General features: G+C 46.1%; 1 protein-coding gene across 1 annotated transcript in view; it reads left to right on the plus strand.

Moving 5' to 3' along the window:
• Positions 1–5,837, plus strand: part of CSGALNACT2 (chondroitin sulfate N-acetylgalactosaminyltransferase 2) — a 315,984-nt gene extending 310,147 nt beyond the window's left edge. Inside the window, exon 8 of the mRNA XM_069240198.1 lies at positions 2,444–5,837. Within this exon, the coding sequence (XP_069096299.1) occupies positions 2,444–2,736 (293 nt within the window). The 3' untranslated portion in view covers positions 2,737–5,837. The remainder of the gene's footprint in view (positions 1–2,443) is intronic.
• The last annotated feature ends 12,302 nt before the right edge of the window (positions 5,838–18,139 follow it).

Genomic DNA, 18,139 nt, shown 5'->3' on the forward strand with positions numbered 1-18,139 from the left:
CTACCGGTAAATTGGGAATCAGAATTTTCCGCCAGCTAAGCCTCCTACCTTGATCCTTTGGGGTCAGGCCAGTCACACCTAGAGCCACATTCTTAATCATTGGAGCTGGGATAACCATTCTAGCTTCAACTGCATTATGATCACTTTGCAATGGGCCATGAACCCATCCCTTGGTGAAAAACAATTCTGCAAAACAGCTGGAGGTAAAAATAGAATCAAATATGGTCCCTTTTCCCCACACTACAAATGTGGGTATGTATAGATCACAGATAGCTACTCTTTCCAATATTTTGCAAAGACCAGCCTGCCTCAATTCAGTGATCAGCAGCTTATCTCAAGGGTCAGGAGGCACCCCAATTGATACCCCTTCTTCCTTAAAAAAGGGTTCTACGTCTGTAGGAACCGTACCTATCTTGGCGATAAAGTCCCCTGCTAAAAAACACATTAAAACAGATCAGCCTATCGGCAGCCCTTTCCTCCAGAATCGATAGTGCTTGAGATAAAATCATAATCTGTCAACCCATATGACATACTGAATTATAAAAAATTACAGTTAAAAAATGGGTCTGCGGAAACAACAACCCATAATATCTGTATTCCAATGTGCCCAAGAGGAATCAGTGCAACTCGCAACTGTGCGGATACTCGGAATAATATATCCAATCCTCCTATATCTCTTAAGCTTAGTGAGGGAGTTGCTGGAATGACATATGTCTCAAACCCCTCCACGGAGAACAACTCCTGTACCCAAGTTTCTTGGAGTAATATAGTATAATTCTGGGAAATAAACCTAATCCATTGAGTGTCGGAGATTTTATTCCCAAAACCTGCACAATTCCACGGGAGGAAACTAAGTTCCCTACCTGTAGATGTGGTATTTCCCACCTGTGGGCAATCAACATCATAATTAGCCCCAGCTGGAGCCACCGTGGGCACAGTAATGATTTGTCAATCAATTTCACGCAGGTCGGACAGAGGAGGAAATCTAATCCTCATAGGGATGGTAGGGATGGGGCACAACCCCGGTTTCCGCTCTAGGTGACTAAAGCTCCTGGCAGTAAACAGGGTCACAGGCTTATAGAAAAAACCTAATGGCAAAATCCTAGTACCCAATTCCACCTTAGGTGGTTGCCTAGCAGTACAAATCAGCCTCCCCACCATACCAGGTGTTCTGCAATTAATCACCACACAGTCTCCCTCCATAGACTTGTTCTTTGGACCAATCCAATAAACTCTTGATTCCTTAGGGTAAAAGTTTGCATTTTGACTCAGCCAATGATAAACTTTATTCTGCAGGCTTTCCGTTGTCTCAACCTGAGATGACTCCGGATGGGAAACTCCTGCTAATATTGCCAGATATGGACAGCATTCAGATGGCAGATACAAACAGGGCAATCTCTTTGCTGGGATATCTCGAACAACCTCACCACCCCTATTTCTGGAGACCCGCTGTACAGATTGCTCCCAGCTTACCATTTCCCCCCCTAATATATCCCGAGACAGAGAACGCCTGACATTGCCTATCAATGACCCAGAGGCATGAGGTTAGGGGAATTGGCATTGGGTAAAACGGTAGACAAGACTCCAAGGTTAGAATGACCCCCCCCCACCCTAAGCTCAGGCTCACTTGTGGCCTTCCCCAGTGAGTGAGTTTCCTCACACCTGCTCTCCTCCGAAGCAGAGGTCCCAGGAGTGGTCATTATGGGTTCTGGTCTACACAGGGTAAGAATAGACATCTCCAATTTGAGTAGCCTTTCTAATACAGGAGCCAAACACTGATCACCAATGTGCTTGAATTAATGCAGGATATGGTCCCACTCCTGAGGGGACGATGTCTGTCCATGGGCACCCAGCGCCCCCACCTTGCTGCCCTGGGAACTTAGAGAGCGCATGATTCTTGTCAATTAATATGCAACAGAAACGGGTGGAGCACAATTTTGTGGTTAACTGAAGGTGAACTTTGATAGGTGGGTGGAAGTTCTTTCAGGGAGTTGATTAGAAGGTGATTTCTAATAACACAAAACACTGGCTGAGGAACGAGGCGGTTCTGAGATGTGATTGGAGTCTGATTCTTTGATAAAAGTGGAAAAATCTGTAAGGGCAAGAAACCTTGTTCTAGTTAACAGGTCCTATGCAAACCATACAGATGATTGCACAAAGCACCTATTAAACCTACATTTGTTATTTGTTTAGGAAAGGGAAATGCATAAATCCCTATGTATCCCTTATGCAGGGGCCTTTTGCACTGCCACTTTTGTAAATCATTTTCCTCTGGAGGTCGTAGATTATATTGTTTGCCATTTTCAAAGGTTAGATAAAGATTGCATTAGTTTATTTAAATGTTAATTTTTCATTTTAAACACTGTCTCTGTAGTTTACTATAATTTACCTGTATGCGTAATTAACTACAACACCTATTCTTGATCTCCTCTTCATTCTTCAGGAGGATTTGACCTTGAAGTTAAAGGCTGGGGCGGCGAGGACGTTCACCTGTACCGGAAGTATTTGCGTGGGGAACTCATGGTGATCCGGACGCCAGTACGCAGCCTCTTCCACTTGTGGCATGAGAAGCATTGTGCTGACGAGCTTACTCCTGAGCAGTACCGCATGTGCATCCACTCCAAGGCCATGAATGAGGCCTCGCACTCGCACCTTGGTATGCTGGTTTTCCGGGAGGAGATTGAAGCTCACCTTCATAAGCAGGCATACAGGACTAACAGCCATGCTGACCGCTGAGAAGTCCAGCCTTTCTTCTATTGTAGCGAGCACCATGAAGTCTAACAAAAGCCGCCCAGCCAACCTTTTCAGAGTTGCCTTGACATTTTTTCAGGGCATCACGAATCTTCCACGCAATGTTTTGCGCACATTGCGGTCATGCCTTCCACCTCAACTATATGACTTGGCGTCTTATGAAAGGATAGTTCGGAAATAATTCAGGGAAATGAAGAAAATTACCCTATGGAAAAAATCAGGAAACCACAATTTCCTTTTGATGAGAAATTGGATTTTTACATTTTTTTTTTTTTTTTTTTTTTTTTTATATCTCGATGTATATTTTTTGCCAGTAATAATTTTTCGGCCCTTCTGCCAGCTGGCCACTGTTACGTTGCAATGTTTGCAAGATTGTAGTGGCTCACTTTGCCACACTTGGCCAGCAAATGTCATAAACCGCTATAACTTGTGAAGATGTAACGCCTGATTTTTAGCTTTCTGAGCAGGTTCTGTTTTAGTTCATCTTTTGAACGCGTATAATTGTATTTTTAGACAGGATATAAAAGGTCATTGGTCTTTGAAGTGCACAAACTCTCGATGGCTGGCTCACATATCTTAGCATACCGCCGCGTCTCCAGCCAGATCGCTTGTACTGTAGCATGCACAACCATTGCATCTGGCAAAACAGGGTCTTTACATATCCACACTCTTTCATGCTTTTTCATTATATCCTAAACATTTAGTGGAGGTACTTTCAGTTACTTGAGATGTCTGTTCCCAGATTTGATCCGAGGGCTCCCGCAAGCAGAAAAAGGGCAAGTGTGTTTTCGAACAGAAGGCACTTTTCTTAAAGCAGCGTAGTCTACCTGAAATAGATGTCGGTGGGATGAAGTTCCCTGTAACGGGTCAAATTGCTTGCTGCAGCACTTGATAAATGCAAAAATGTTTCTCTATTATTATAGGGCAGCACAGTACCAGGCTATTGGACTGCACAGAGTCAGGGACACTGTGCTAAAAAATAGGACATAATGATGATTTTAAAATGTAGATACTGCTAGCATCTGCCCCAGGTTCCTGCTAGCATCTGCCCCAGGTTCCAGCAGTACTAATTTATTGAAGTGTCAATCAGTGGCACTAGTATGTACCAACTAAAGCTAGAGCTCTGCTGTTTGCTGCCTAATCTAAATAGTTATTTTAAGGTAAAATAAATACTGTGTGCATGAACTTTCAGTGCTAGTTGTGAATTATAACCATATGATCATGGTTTTGATTTAAAGTGTTTGTGTTCTCTTCTAAAACTATATTTTTTACTCCCAACAGTAGATTGTGTGATGGCTAGACTTTAAATATTAGTTTGAACTTAAAGTGGACACAAGTTCAATATCCCATGGAGAAGTTCATTCCAAAAAAATTGACTTTCCAGTTTAGGGCTTTTCTCAAACTATTGGTTTTGTGGAATGTGTTGAGGATATTCAGACATATTTCAAGCCTTTTAGTACGCAGCTGTGTTGTTCTGGGTACTGGTCATTGTTTTAGTTGAAAGTGTGAGAACGAAGCATTTTTAACAGCCTGCTTAATATGCTGTATAAAATAAAACACAGTTCTTCAAGAACAGTCTGAGGTGACCATCAAATGCGGTTGAAGAAAACTGGACCCATAATGTTTTTGGGATTGATTCTGTGCAATAGTTTCCTAGTTCTGAGGATGATGCCTCCACAGACCATTAGTTGACCAGTGCCACAAACATTCTTGATATTTTTTGAATGTATGTGTTCAAAAGTAAACTAGTCATGATTCTATGATATAAAGAAAAGAATTAAGGGCCACATGTATGGAACCTAATTGAGTTCGCGGATGGGCCGATTTGCAGAATAGGCCCGTTTGTGAGTGTAAAAAGGCATTTTGTTTACATGTATCAAACCAATTTGCGATTTTGTAACCTGTTACCGAATCACTATTTAGGTTTGCGATTCGGTATTAGGAAAGAGGGTGTTGAGGGTGTCCCTTCCTAATTCCAAATCGCAGTGGTATGTATGAATGTATTTGATCGCAAAACATTCCTATTTTACCACTTTATGTTGGTGGTAACCCATTCTCAATTGGGAAAGGGCCCCGAAGGAACATCTTCCCTTTTGAGAATGTTTGTGAAAACATTTTGTAGAGCAGACAGGGATCCCAGGGACCAATGCCTGCTCTTAACATTTTTTTTTTTTTTTAACCTCCTTCCGTTTTCCTTTGAGGAAAACTGGCCATATTTAAAAAAATATATATAAATTGCTCTTTTTGAAAACAGTCACAGATATGGTGGACTTCTGACGCCTGCAGGCCACCATCCCGATGAATTTAGCGATTCCCAGTCAGTCACAAAGCAAGTCCTACTGCATTAATTAATGTTGATGAGGTAGGTCTAATTGCGATCCACTGGATATCACAAAACTTGTCAGACACATTTGTACATTGGTGTGTGTGATTACCAACTAGTGAATCACTAAAATTTGCTTTTTGGTAATCGCAGACGATTACCTTGGTACTTGTGGCCCTATGAGACAAAAAGACATGGAAGGCAAATTCTTCATCTTGAATGTGTTTGTATTTTCCTGCAGTTTGGGAAAAGGAATATCATGACAACGTAAAAAAGGTAATTGTCCCCAGAAGGGTGCATACAAAGCACCTTAACCCTCTCTGATGTTTATAACTTTCCTCTGTTTTTATAAAGCAGGCAGACTTTTGTCTTGGTGAAGAAGAATTGTATTGGTAATGCCGCAGAAATATCCTGTTGGAGAAGATGAGACATTATTTTCTCTTCCAGCGGTGGAAAGACAAGATTGTCTAAAAAGAATTTGCTCTGTGCGAGGAAAAGCTCCTCGCACAGAGCAATTCTTCTTTTCTGTTTGCTTATGTCCCCAGGCAGTGTAGTCTGACTGGTAAATCTGCTGAACCTGTAACAAATGCCTTTTGACGTCAATAAAAATGAGAGTTAAATGTAGATAATTAAAAGCTGAATGGTAAGTCATATGAAGAAAAGATTGCTGTATTTCAGGTATATTTTCTGTCTGAGCTCAGTATTATAAATACTGATTCATAACCTATGCTATTAAAGTTGATGAAAATATTGTCAAATATTATTTCCAAAATCACTCTTGTTTCTTCTTATGTTTTATTTGGTAAGTAGACGAGGTATCAAAGGCAAACCCCAGTGTAATGGGAAACATTTACCCCTTTAAAATTGATTTACTTTACCCCTTTTATTCTCTCTTATTCCCTTGTAGGTGGCATCAGACATTTACTACTATAACACTGAGAGGCCTCCCTTTGGTCTGCACCCATTTCAAATAAGAACTAGGTTCAATTGTCCATGGGAGAGCGTAATCCAGAACTTCACTTCAAGATCGTTGCGGGCAGAATTGGGGTCTTGGGTTGCTCTTTTTTGTGATAACGTTGGCAATATCCCCTTTCTTTAGTTTTTAATATGGGCAGCTCCAGTAATTCACCTTCTCTTACATGATTCCGAAAGAACCTTTAAACCCCTTTCCTAATTTTATAGGGAAGATATATAATCACTTTCTGCAAAAAAGTAGCCTTCAGTAACCAACTTCATCAATAAGATTTATTATATTGGTAATGGTTACATTAGATAATATCTTGTGTGTGTTTTTCTACCACCATGCATGCTAATTCTTAGCCTAGCTGTTTGAATATAGTTCGAAATTGGTGCCTTACAGCTACTCCTGGTTATCTTGAGACATGCAAATATGTATAAATAAAGGGACACTGGCGGTACAGAGATTCAGCATGTTTTTTAAAGATTCCTTGAAAAATTTACTTGCTTCCTGAACAGAGATTAACTTTGTTAAGCTCACATAATGTTTGTGCTGGACGGAGTTCTAGGTTTCCAGCGATCTAATTATTTATTTAGTCTTTTTAGGTCTGAAGTTTGCCAATACCTTTTGATTGAACTCAAATTATAAATATACAATGTACTTGGAGGTTTACAGCCAGCCCTATTCATTCTTTGGTCTGTTGATGTGTCACTCACATTCTTCATTCGACTCCCATTACACCATACACAGCATGTGGCAGTGGGTCAGCCAACTCCAGTATTATTTAACTTCACTGTGACTTACAGCATTCTGCTTTTTTACAAAGAGCTCATCTGTACACAAAGTAGTTAGTTCTCTTCAAGTGAAAGAGACTATTGTGGCAATGTGTGATTTTATTTTATTTTTTTAGACCAAAAATATTTTTGCCAGTGAGGTTTTTAGATTATTATAGACCTGGCAGCTCCACTATCAAAGTATTAGCCAAACTATGGCAAAACAAATAAGCATCGACAAAAAGTTTGGAGGCCACCACCAGATGTATTGGCTTTTCCAATGCATATTCTCTTTCGGTTGACAGAAGAGTGCTCATTCTAATGGTATGTACCCAAAATACATATATATGTGTGTGATGTGCTGTATTTCGGTTTCTTGTGGATATTACACAAACTTCGAGAGACTCAGACAGACTATTATCTCAGATTGTGGGTTTGTGCCAGCAGTGGGCAACTGCATGACTGTTCCTTCACTCTAAGTCATGCATCTTTCTCTTTCCCCTAGGGACTGTGATTGCGTAGCTGGGGAACAACATTTTCTCAATACAATGTCATGCGACCTGCTGTGCAAACCTGTCTAGTTATAATTGTCTTGTTTTTTTTCTGCAGGGTGTTTACCATTCTGCGCTTTGGTTTTATGTCCGTCATCCAACAGATAACTGTTAGATTGCTTCTTTTAGAGCCATGCACAACATTAACCACTTCGCTGCCAGGCCTTTTCCCCCTCCTGTTCCAGGCCTTTTTTTGCCTATTTGGGGCAGTTCGCGCTTAGGCCCTCATAACTTTTTGTCCACATAAGCTAACCAAGCCAAATTTGCGTCCTTTTTTTCCAACATCCTAGGGATTCTAAAGGTACCCAGACTTTGTGGGTTCCCCTGAAGGAGGCCAAGAAATTGGCCAAAATACAGTGAAAATTTCGTTTTTTTCAAAAAAATTGGAAAAAGGGGCTGCAGAAGAAGGCTTGTGGTTTTTCCCCTGAAAATGGCATCAACAAAGGGTTTGCGGTGCTAAACTCAGCAGCTTCCCAGCTTTCGGGAACAGGCAGACTTGAATCCGAAAACCCAATTTTTCAACACAATTTTGGCATTTTACTGGGGCATACCCCATTTGTGCAATTTTTTGTGCTTTCAGCCTCCTTCCAGTCAGTGACCGGAATGGTCATGAAACCAATGCTGGATCCCAGAAACCTAAACATTTCTGAAAAGTAGACAAAATTCTGAATTCAGCAAGGGGTCATTTGTGTAGATCCTACAAGGGTTTCCTACAGAAAATAACAGCTGAAAAAGAAAAATATTGAAATTGAGGTGAAAAAAACATCAATTTTTCTCTACTTTTTACTCTGTAACTTTTCCCTGCAATGTCAGATTATCGAAAGCAATATACCGTTACGTCTGCTGGACTCCTCTGGTTGCGGGGATATATAGGGTTTGTAGGTTCATCAAGAACCCGAGGAACCCAGAGCCAATAAATGAGCTGCACCCTGCAGTGCGTTTTCATTCTATACCGGGTATACAGTAATTCATTTGCTGAAATATAAGGAGTAAAAAATAGCTATCAAGAAAACCTTTGCATTTCCCAACAGGGCACAAGATAAGGTGTTGAGGAGCAGTGGTTATTTGCACATCTCTGAATTCCGGGGTGACCATAGTAGCACGTGAATTACATGGAATTTCTCAAATAGATGTCTTTTTTAAACACACCCCTATATTTGGAAGGAATAAATGTAGAGAAAGACAAGGGGCAATAACACTTGTTTTGCTATTCTATGTTCCCCCAAGTCTCCCGATAAAAATGATACCTCACTTGTTTGGGTAGGCCTAGCGCCCGCGACAGGATATGCCCCAAAACACAACGTGGACACATCACAGAAAACAGAGCTGTTTTTAGCAAAGTGACTACCTGTAGATTTTGGCCTCTAGCTCAGCCGCCACCTAGGGAAACCTACCAAACCTGTGCATTTCTGAAAACTAGAGACCTAGGGGAATCCAAGGAGGGGTGACTTGTGTGGCTCGGACCAGGTTCGGTTAACCAGAATCCCTTGCAAACCTCAAAATTTGGCTAAAAAAACACATGTTCCTCACATTTCTGTGGCAGAAAGTTCTGGAATCTGAGAGGAGCCACAAATTTCCTTCCACATAGTGTTCCCCCACGTCTCCCGATAAAAATGATACCTCACTTGTGTGGGTAGGCCTAGCGCCCGCGACAGGATATGCCCCAAAACACAACGTGGACATATCACAGAAAACAGAGCTGTTTTTAGCAAAGTGACTACCTGTAGATTTTGGCCTCTAGCTCAGCCGCCACCTAGGGAAACCTACCAAACCTGTGCATTTCTGAAAACTAGAGACCTAGGGGGATCCAAGGAGGGGTGACTTGCGGGGCTCGGACCAGGTTCTGTTACCCAGAATCCTTTGCAAACCTCAAAATTTGGCTAAAAAAACACATGTTCCTCACATTTCTGTGGCAGAAAGTTCTGGAATCTGAGAAGAGCCACAAATTTACTTCCACCCAGCGTTCCCCCACGTCTCCCGATAAAAATGATACCTCACTTGTGTGGGTAGGCCTAGCGCCCGCGACAGGATATGCCCCAAAACACAACATGGACATATCACAGAAAACAGAGCTGTTTTTAGCAAAGTGACTACCTGTAGATTTTGGCCTCTAGCTCAGCCGCCACCTAGGGAAACCTACCAAACCTATGCATTTCTGAAAACTAGAGACCTAGGGGAATCCAAGGAGGGGTGACTTGTGTGGCTCGGACCAGGTTCTGTTACCCAGAATCCTTTGCAAACCTCAAAATTTGGCTAAAAAAACACATGTTCCTCACATTTCTGTGGCAGAAAGTTCTGGAATCTGAGAGGAGCCACAAATTTCCTTCCACCCAGCGTTCCCCCACGTCTCCCGATAAAAATGATACCTCACTTGTGTGGGTAGGCCTAGCGCCCGCGACAGGATATGCCCCAAAACACAACGTGGACATATCACAGAAAACAGAGCTGTTTTTAGCAAAGTGACTACCTGTAGATTTTGGCCTCTAGCTCAGCCGCCACCTAGGGAAACCTACCAAACCTGTGCATTTCTGAAAACTAGAGACCTAGGGGAATCCAAGGAGGGGTGACTTGCGGGGCTCGGACCAGGTTCTGTTACCCAGAATCCTTTGCAAACCTCAAAATTTGGCTAAAAAAACACATGTCCCTCACATTTCTGTGGCAGAAAGTTCTGGAATCTGAGAGGAGCTACAAATTTCCTTCCACCCAGCGTTCCCCCAAGTCTCCCGATAAAAATGATACCTCACTTGCGTGGGTAGGCCTAGCGCCGGCGACAGGAAACACCCCAAAGCGCAACGTGGACACATCCTAAATTTTGGAAAAAAAACAGAGGTGTTTTTTGTGAAGTGCCTACCTGTAGATTTTGGCCTCTAGCTCAGCCGGCACCTAGGGAAACCTACCAAACCTGTGCATTTCTGAAAACTAGAGACCTAGGGGAATCCAAGGAGGGGTGACTTGCGGGGCTCGGACCAGGTTCTGTTACCCAGAATCCTTTGCAAACCTCAAAATTTGGCTAAAAAAACACATGTCCCTCACATTTCTGTGGCAGAAAGTTCTGGAATCTGAGAGGAGCTACAAATTTCCTTCCACCCAGCGTTCCCCCAAGTCTCCCGATAAAAATGATACCTCACTTGCGTGGGTAGGCCTAGCGCCGGCGACAGGAAACACCCCAAAGCGCAACGTGGACACATCCTAAATTTTGGAAAAAAAACAGAGGTGTTTTTTGTGAAGTGCCTACCTGTAGATTTTGGCCTCTAGCTCAGCCGGCACCTAGGGAAACCTACCAAACCTGTGCATTTCTGAAAACTAGAGACCTAGGGGAATCCAAGGAGGGGTGACTTGTGTGGCTCGGACCAGGTTCTGTTACCCAGAATCCTTTGCAAACCTCAAAATTTGGCTAAAAAAACACATGTTCCTCACATTTCTGTGGCAGAAAGTTCTGGAATCTGAGAGGAGCCACAAATTTCCTTCCACCCAGCGTTCCCCCACGTCTCCCGATGAAAATGATACCTCACTTGTGTGGGTAGGCCTAGCGCCCGCGACAGGATATGCCCCAAAACACAACGTGGACATATCACAGAAAACAGAGCTGTTTTTAGCAAAGTGACTACCTGTAGATTTTGGCCTCTAGCTCAGCCGCCACCTAGGGAAACCTACCAAACCTGTGCATTTCTGAAAACTAGAGACCTAGGGGAATCCAAGGAGGGGTGACTTGCGGGGCTCGGACCAGGTTCTGTTACCCAGAATCCTTTGCAAACCTCAAAATTTGGCTAAAAAAACACATGTCCCTCACATTTCTGTGGCAGAAAGTTCTGGAATCTGAGAGGAGCTACAAATTTCCTTCCACCCAGCGTTCCCCCAAGTCTCCTGATAAAAATGATACCTCACTTGCGTGGGTAGGCCTAGCGCCGGCGACAGGAAACACCCCAAAGCGCAACGTGGACACATCCTAAATTTTGGAAAAAAACAGAGGTGTTTTTTGCGAAGTGCCTACCTGTAGATTTTGGCCTCTAGCTCAGCCGGCACCTAGGGAAACCTACCAAACCTGTGCATTTCTGAAAACTAGAGACCTAGGGGAATCCAAGGAGGGGTGACTTGTGTGGCTCGGACCAGGTTCTGTTACCCAGAATCCTTTGCAAACCTCAAAATTTGGCTAAAAAAACACATGTTCCTCACATTTCTGTGGCAGAAAGTTCTGGAATCTGAGAGGAGCCACAAATTTCCTTCCACCCAGCGTTCCCCCACGTCTCCCGATAAAAATGATACCTCACTTGTGTGGGTAGGCCTAGCGCCCGCGACAGGATATGCCCCAAAACACAACGTGGACATATCACAGAAAACAGAGCTGTTTTTAGCAAAGTGACTACCTGTAGATTTTGGCCTCTAGCTCAGCCGCCACCTAGGGAAACCTACCAAACCTGTGCATTTCTGAAAACTAGAGACCTAGGGGAATCCAAGGAGGGGTGACTTGCGGGGCTCGGACCAGGTTCTGTTACCCAGAATCCTTTGCAAACCTCAAAATTTGGCTAAAAAAACACATGTCCCTCACATTTCTGTGGCAGAAAGTTCTGGAATCTGAGAGGAGCTACAAATTTCCTTCCACCCAGCGTTCCCCCAAGTCTCCTGATAAAAATGATACCTCACTTGCGTGGGTAGGCCTAGCGCCGGCGACAGGAAACACCCCAAAGCGCAACGTGGACACATCCTAAATTTTGAAAAAAACAGAGGTGTTTTTTGCGAAGTGCCTACCTGTAGATTTTGGCCTCTAGCTCAGCCGGCACCTAGGGAAACCTACCAAACCTGTGCATTTCTGAAAACTAGAGACCTAGGGGAATCCAAGGAGGGGTGACTTGCGGGGCTCGGACCAGGTTCTGTTACCCAGAATCCTTTGCAAACCTCAAAATTTGGCTAAAAAAACACATGTCCCTCACATTTCTGTGGCAGAAAGTTCTGGAATCTGAGAGGAGCTACAAATTTCCTTCCACCCAGCGTTCCCCCAAGTCTCCCGATAAAAATGATACCTCACTTGCTTGGGTAGGCCTAGCGCCGGCGACAGGAAACACCCCAAAGCGCAACGTGGACACATCCTAAATTTTGGAAAAAAACAGAGGTGTTTTTTGCGAAGTGCCTACCTGTAGATTTTGGCCTCTAGCTCAGCCGGCACCTAGGGAAACCTACCAAACCTGTGCATTTCTGAAAACTAGAGACCTAGGGGAATCCAAGGAGGGGTGACTTGCGGGGCTCGGACCAGGTTCTGTTACCCAGAATCCTTTGCAAACCTCAAAATTTGGCTAAAAAAACACATGTCCCTCACATTTCTGTGGCAGAAAGTTCTGGAATCTGAGAGGAGCTACAAATTTCCTTCCACCCAGCGTTCCCCCAAGTCTCCCGATAAAAATGATACCTCACTTGCGTGGGTAGGCCTAGCGCCGGCGACAGGAAACACCCCAAAGCGCAACGTGGACACATCCTAAATTTTGGAAAAAAACAGAGGTGTTTTTTGCGAAGTGCCTACCTGTAGATTTTGGCCTCTAGCTCAGCCGGCACCTAGGGAAACCTACCAAACCTGTGCATTTCTGAAAACTAGAGACCTAGGGGAATCCAAGGAGGGGTGACTTGCGGGGCTCGGACCAGGTTCTGTTACCCAGAATCCTTTGCAAACCTCAAAATTTGGCTAAAAATACACATGTTACTCACATTTCTGTGGCAGAAAGTTCTGGAATCTGAGAGGAGCCACAAATTTCCTTCTACCCAGCGTTCCCCCAAGTCTCCCGATAAAAATGATACATCACTTGTGTGGGTAGGACTAGCGCCCACGAAAGGAAAGGGCCCAAAACACAACGTGGACACATCACATTTTTTTATAAAAAGCAGTGCCTACCTGTGGATTTTGGCCTGTAGCTCAGCCGACACCTGAGGAAACCTAGCAAACCAGTGCATTTTTGAAAACTAGAAACCCAGGGGAATCCAAGATGGGGTGACTTGCGGGGCTCTGACCAGGTTATGTTACCCAGAATCCTTTGCAAACATCAAAATTTGGCCCAAAAAACACTTTTTCCTCTCATTTCGGTGACAGAAAGTTCTGGAATCTGAGAGGAGCCACAAATTTCCTTCCACCCAGCGTTCCCCTAAGTCTCTCGATAAAAATGGTACATCACTTCTGTGGGTAGGCCTAGCGCCCACAAAAGGAAATGGCCCAAAACACAACGTGGACACAACATATTTTTTCACAGAAAACAGAGGTGTTTTTTGCAAGGTGCCTACCTGTGGTGTTTGGCCTGTAGCTCAGCCGGCCCCAGGGGGGGGGGGGGCAGAAATGCCCTAAAATAAATTTGCCCCCCCAACCCCCACCCTCCCCCGCCGGGAGCGACCCTTGCCTAAGGGGTCGCTCCCCCTGCGTGACATTGGCACCAAAAAACAAATCCCCGGTGCCTAGTGGTTTCTGCCCCCTTGGGGGCAGGTTGACCTAAACTCAGCCAATCTGCCCCCAAGGGGGGCAGAAATGGCCTATATACAATTTGTCCCCCAGGGGAGCGACTTTTGCCTGATGGGTCGCTCCCCATCTCTAAAAAAAAAAAAAAAAAAAAAACAAAGAAAAAAAAAAGAAAAAAAAGAAAAATTCCCCTGGCGCCTAGAGGTTTCTGCCCCCCCCCCCCCCCCCGGGGGCAGATCGGCCTAATAATAGGCCGATCTGCCCCCAGGGGGGGCAGAAATGGCCTAAAATAAATTTGCCCCCCCAACACCCACCCCCCCCCGGGAGCGACCCTTGCCTACGGGGTCGCTCCCCCTGCGTGACATTGGCGCCAAAAAACAAATCCCCGGTGCCTAGTGGTTTCTGCCCCCTTGGGGGCAGATTGACCTAAAATTGGCCAATCTGCCCCCAGGGGGGCAGAAATGGTCTAAATACAATTTGCCCCCCCAGGGGAGCGACCCTTGCCTGATGGGTCGCTCCCCATCTCTAAAAAAAGAAACAACAAAAAAAAAAAAACACAAAAAAAAAATTGCCCTGGTGCCTAGAGTGTTCTGCCCCCCCCCCCCCCGGGGGCAGTTCGGCCTAATAATAGGCCGATCTGTCCCCCGGGGGGGCAGAAATGGCCTAAAATAAATTTGCCCCCCCAACCCCCACCCCCCCCCCCCGGAGCGACCCTTGCCTACGGGGTCGCTCCCCCTGCGTGACATTGGCGCCAAAAAACAAATCCCCGGTGCCTAGTGGTTTCTGCCCCCTTGGGGGCAGATTGACCTAAAATTGGCCAATCTGCCCCCAGGGGGGGCAGAAATGGTCTAAATACAATTTGCCCCCCAGGGGAGCGACCCTTGCCTGATGGGTCGCTCCCCATCTCTAAAAAAAGAAACAACAAAAAAAAAACACAAAAAAAAAATTGCCCTGGCGCCTAGAGTGTTCTGCCCCCCCCCCCCGGGGGCAGTTCGGCCTAATAATAGGCAGATCTGTCCCCCGGGGGGGCAGAAATGGCCTAAAATAAATTTGCCCCCCCGCCCCCCGGGAGCGACCCTTGCCTACGGGGTCGCTCCCCCTGCGTGACATTGGCGCCAAAAAACAAATCCCCGGTGCCTAGTGGTTTCTGCCCCCTTGGGGGCAGATTGACCTAAAATCGGCCAATCTGCCCCCAGGGGGGCAGAAATGGTCTAAATACAATTTGCCCCCCAGGGGAGCGACCCTTGCCTGATGGGTCGCTCCCCATCTCTAAAAAAAAAGAAAGAACAAAAAAAAAAAAACACAAAAAAAAAATTTGCCCTGGCGCCTAGAGGTTTCTTCCCCCCCTGGGGGCAGATCGGCCTAATAATAGGCCGATCTGCCCCCAGGGGGGGCAGAAATGGCCTAAAATACATTGCCCTCCCCCCCAGGGAGCGACCCTTGCCTAAGGGGTCGCTCCCTTTGCGTGAAATTCACGCAAAGAAAAAACTCCCTGGTGTCTAGTGGTTTCTACCCCCCTTGGGGGCAGATTGGCCTCATCAAAATAGGCCAATCTGCCCCCAAGGGAGGCAGAAATGGCCAAAATATAATTTTCCCCCAAGGGGAGCGACCCTTGCCTAAGGGGTCGCTCCCCACCAAAAAAAAAAAAAAATGGTCCCTGGTGCCTAGAGGTTTCTGCCCCCCCTGGGGGCAGATCGGCCTAATAGTAGGCCGATCTGCCCCCAGGGGGGGCAGAAAAGGCCTTCCCGAAAATATGCCCCCCCTGGGATCGACCCTTGCCCAAGGGGTCGCTCCCTTTTGTCAATAACAATAAAAAATAAAAAAAATCCCTGGTGTCTAGTGGTTTCTACCCCCCTTGGGGGCAGATTGGCCTCATCAAAATAGGCCAATCTGCCCCCAAGGGGGGCAGAAATGGCCAAAATATAATTTTCCCCCAAGGGGAGCGACCCTTGCCTAAGGGGTCGCTCCCCACCTCAATAAAAAAAAATGAAACAAAAAAAAAAAAAAATGGTCCCTGGTGCCTAGAGGTTTCTGCCCCCAGGGGGGGCAGAAAAGGCCTTTTCAAAAAAATGCCCCCCCTGGGAGCGACCCTTGCCCAAGGGGTCGCTCCCTTTTGTCAATTTCAAAGAAAAAAAAAAAAATCCCTGGTGTCTAGTGGGGTTTCAAAAGCCGGATTGCAAGCAATCCGGCTTTTGAAACCCTCGGAGGGACTTCAAAGGGAAGGAAATACTTTTCCTTCCCTTTGAAGCCCCTCCGGGCCTCCCAAGTGATTGAAAAAGAAATGCTTTTGCATTTCTTTTTCAATCGCGCTGGAAGCAGAGCTTCCAGCGCGACTAGGGAGGCCCCTGTGACAAATCAGCGCGCGCTCGCGCGCTGACGTCACAGGGGGGGGGTGGGGGGGGTCGGGGGTGGAAGGGGAAGGGATTCCCCGGTCAGCCCTGACCTAGGGGGGTGGGGGGGCGTCCCTCGGGAGGAGCGCTAGCGCTTCTCCCGAGGGAAGCATTCAGGACGTAATGGTTACGTCCATGGCGCCACACGGGCGCTGCCATGGACGTAACCATTACGTCCGTGGCGGGGAAGGGGTTAAAGACATAGAGGAACAGATCTACCTGCCTTTGATTTGGTGTCAGCGGGTGCCAACTAGAATAGCTGGAGAGGTTTTACAGCTGAGCTTATCTGATAGAGACCCCTGGCTTTAGATGCCTTACCTTAGAATTATCCCCAGGTGCCATACGTGATCCAGAAATGTTTGAGCAGTACCCCGGTGTCTGGTAGATGGCACTGTCCAGCTCCTCGTTGGTGGCATCGACCGTGCTAGAAGTGACATGTGGTACCTATATAGGCACCATTTCAGTGCACTGACGTCAGTTCCTTCCTTTTTATGCCAGATAGCCCAGGTCCATGAAGAACTACACCTCAATCAATTTTTGACTGGCTTTTTTTTCAACATTTTCCCAAACACTTCTGAGAACATCTTTTCTCCTGGTGCGACAGGATGTCCCTCAGAAAACCGGATGGTTTCAAATTTAGCTGCCATCACAGACATCTGTGACAGGCCCCCACTTGGTCTGTTTATTGCGCCTTGAGAAAGACCATGACTCAAAGACCTTAAAGGCTTGCCACAGCATGCTCCTAAAGGCGCTGAGGGAGCATTCCCTCAAACTCCTCGCTGTAGGATGTCACACAGCCCTACAAAGATCAAAATCCTGGTCCCCTAGGATGGCTTGCAGCAACACACCCAACGGTTGTCACCCCTTCAGTCGAAATCGTTGTTGGGTAAGTCCTATAAGAAAAAGAAATCAAAGAGGTCTCCAACTTCTTCTCTGTGTCCATCTAAATTCTTGGGTGAGATAAGGGAGCGTCAGCACTCCAGGCACTGCTCCTCTGTGGAGCCCAAAACAGGGTTGTATCTGCCATTCCCCAATTTTCCGAATGCCAGAGCGACTACCTCCCAACTACAAGAGTGCTATGAGGCCATGCACCCTGCTTTTGGGTGACCTGACCTGTCTAGAGTGCCATCGGACACTATGAAATAGGGAGGGATCCCTACTAGATTCCTGCCGGCGAGTACACCCTAGGCAGCAGTCAAGCCCCATGGATCCGGTACGGCGCAGCCATCGAGACTGATCCCTTCATCAGTGCCTGCTCCGGCGCCATCAACGCGACCCCCATTGTCCTCGAGTCTGACACAGAGCAGGACTGATGTTGCATGATGTTGGTTACAGCCTTGCCTTACAGAGCTATGCCTTCCGAGTCAGAGCCTTTTGTCTTTAAGAGGCCTAGCACAGGGGATGAATTGGAGGAGTATAGCAACCCTGATGAATATCACCACCCATTGGATGATACCGAAGACACCTAGTATGAGGATCTGGTGTATGCCAGTGGGTTAGACACCTTACCTGACACTGGCCTGATCTACCCTGCCCCCACTGTGGCTACAGAGGAGGGAGCCTCCTAGACTATGGTGGAAAAGGAGGGCTGCTGATGTATTGGACCCTCAGGTGCCTTCAGTGGTAGTCAAGACTTACATCTTGATGGAGGTGCATCAGCCGGGGACTGCTTCCTCCAATCCCTTGCTCCCCTATAGTGAAGCCCTCACCAATAGCCTCCTCTGGGTTTGGTCCAAGCCCTGCACAGGAGCTCCTGTGGACGGGACAGTGGCTCGCTGCCACTGCTGTGCTCAAGGGTTCCCCAGTTTCCTCACCCAAGACCCCTCTCACGAGAGCTTGGTGGTCCAGACTTTTGCTTCCAGGATTAACTCTGGCACGCTCCCTCCCACTCCATTGCATGGGGTATTCAAGAGGCTGGATACCTTTGGAAAGATAATGTTTGCTTCCACCAGCCAAGCACTGT

This window comes from Pleurodeles waltl, chromosome 6, assembly GCF_031143425.1.
Source record: "Pleurodeles waltl isolate 20211129_DDA chromosome 6, aPleWal1.hap1.20221129, whole genome shotgun sequence".
Taxonomy (NCBI): Eukaryota; Metazoa; Chordata; class Amphibia; order Caudata; family Salamandridae; genus Pleurodeles; species Pleurodeles waltl.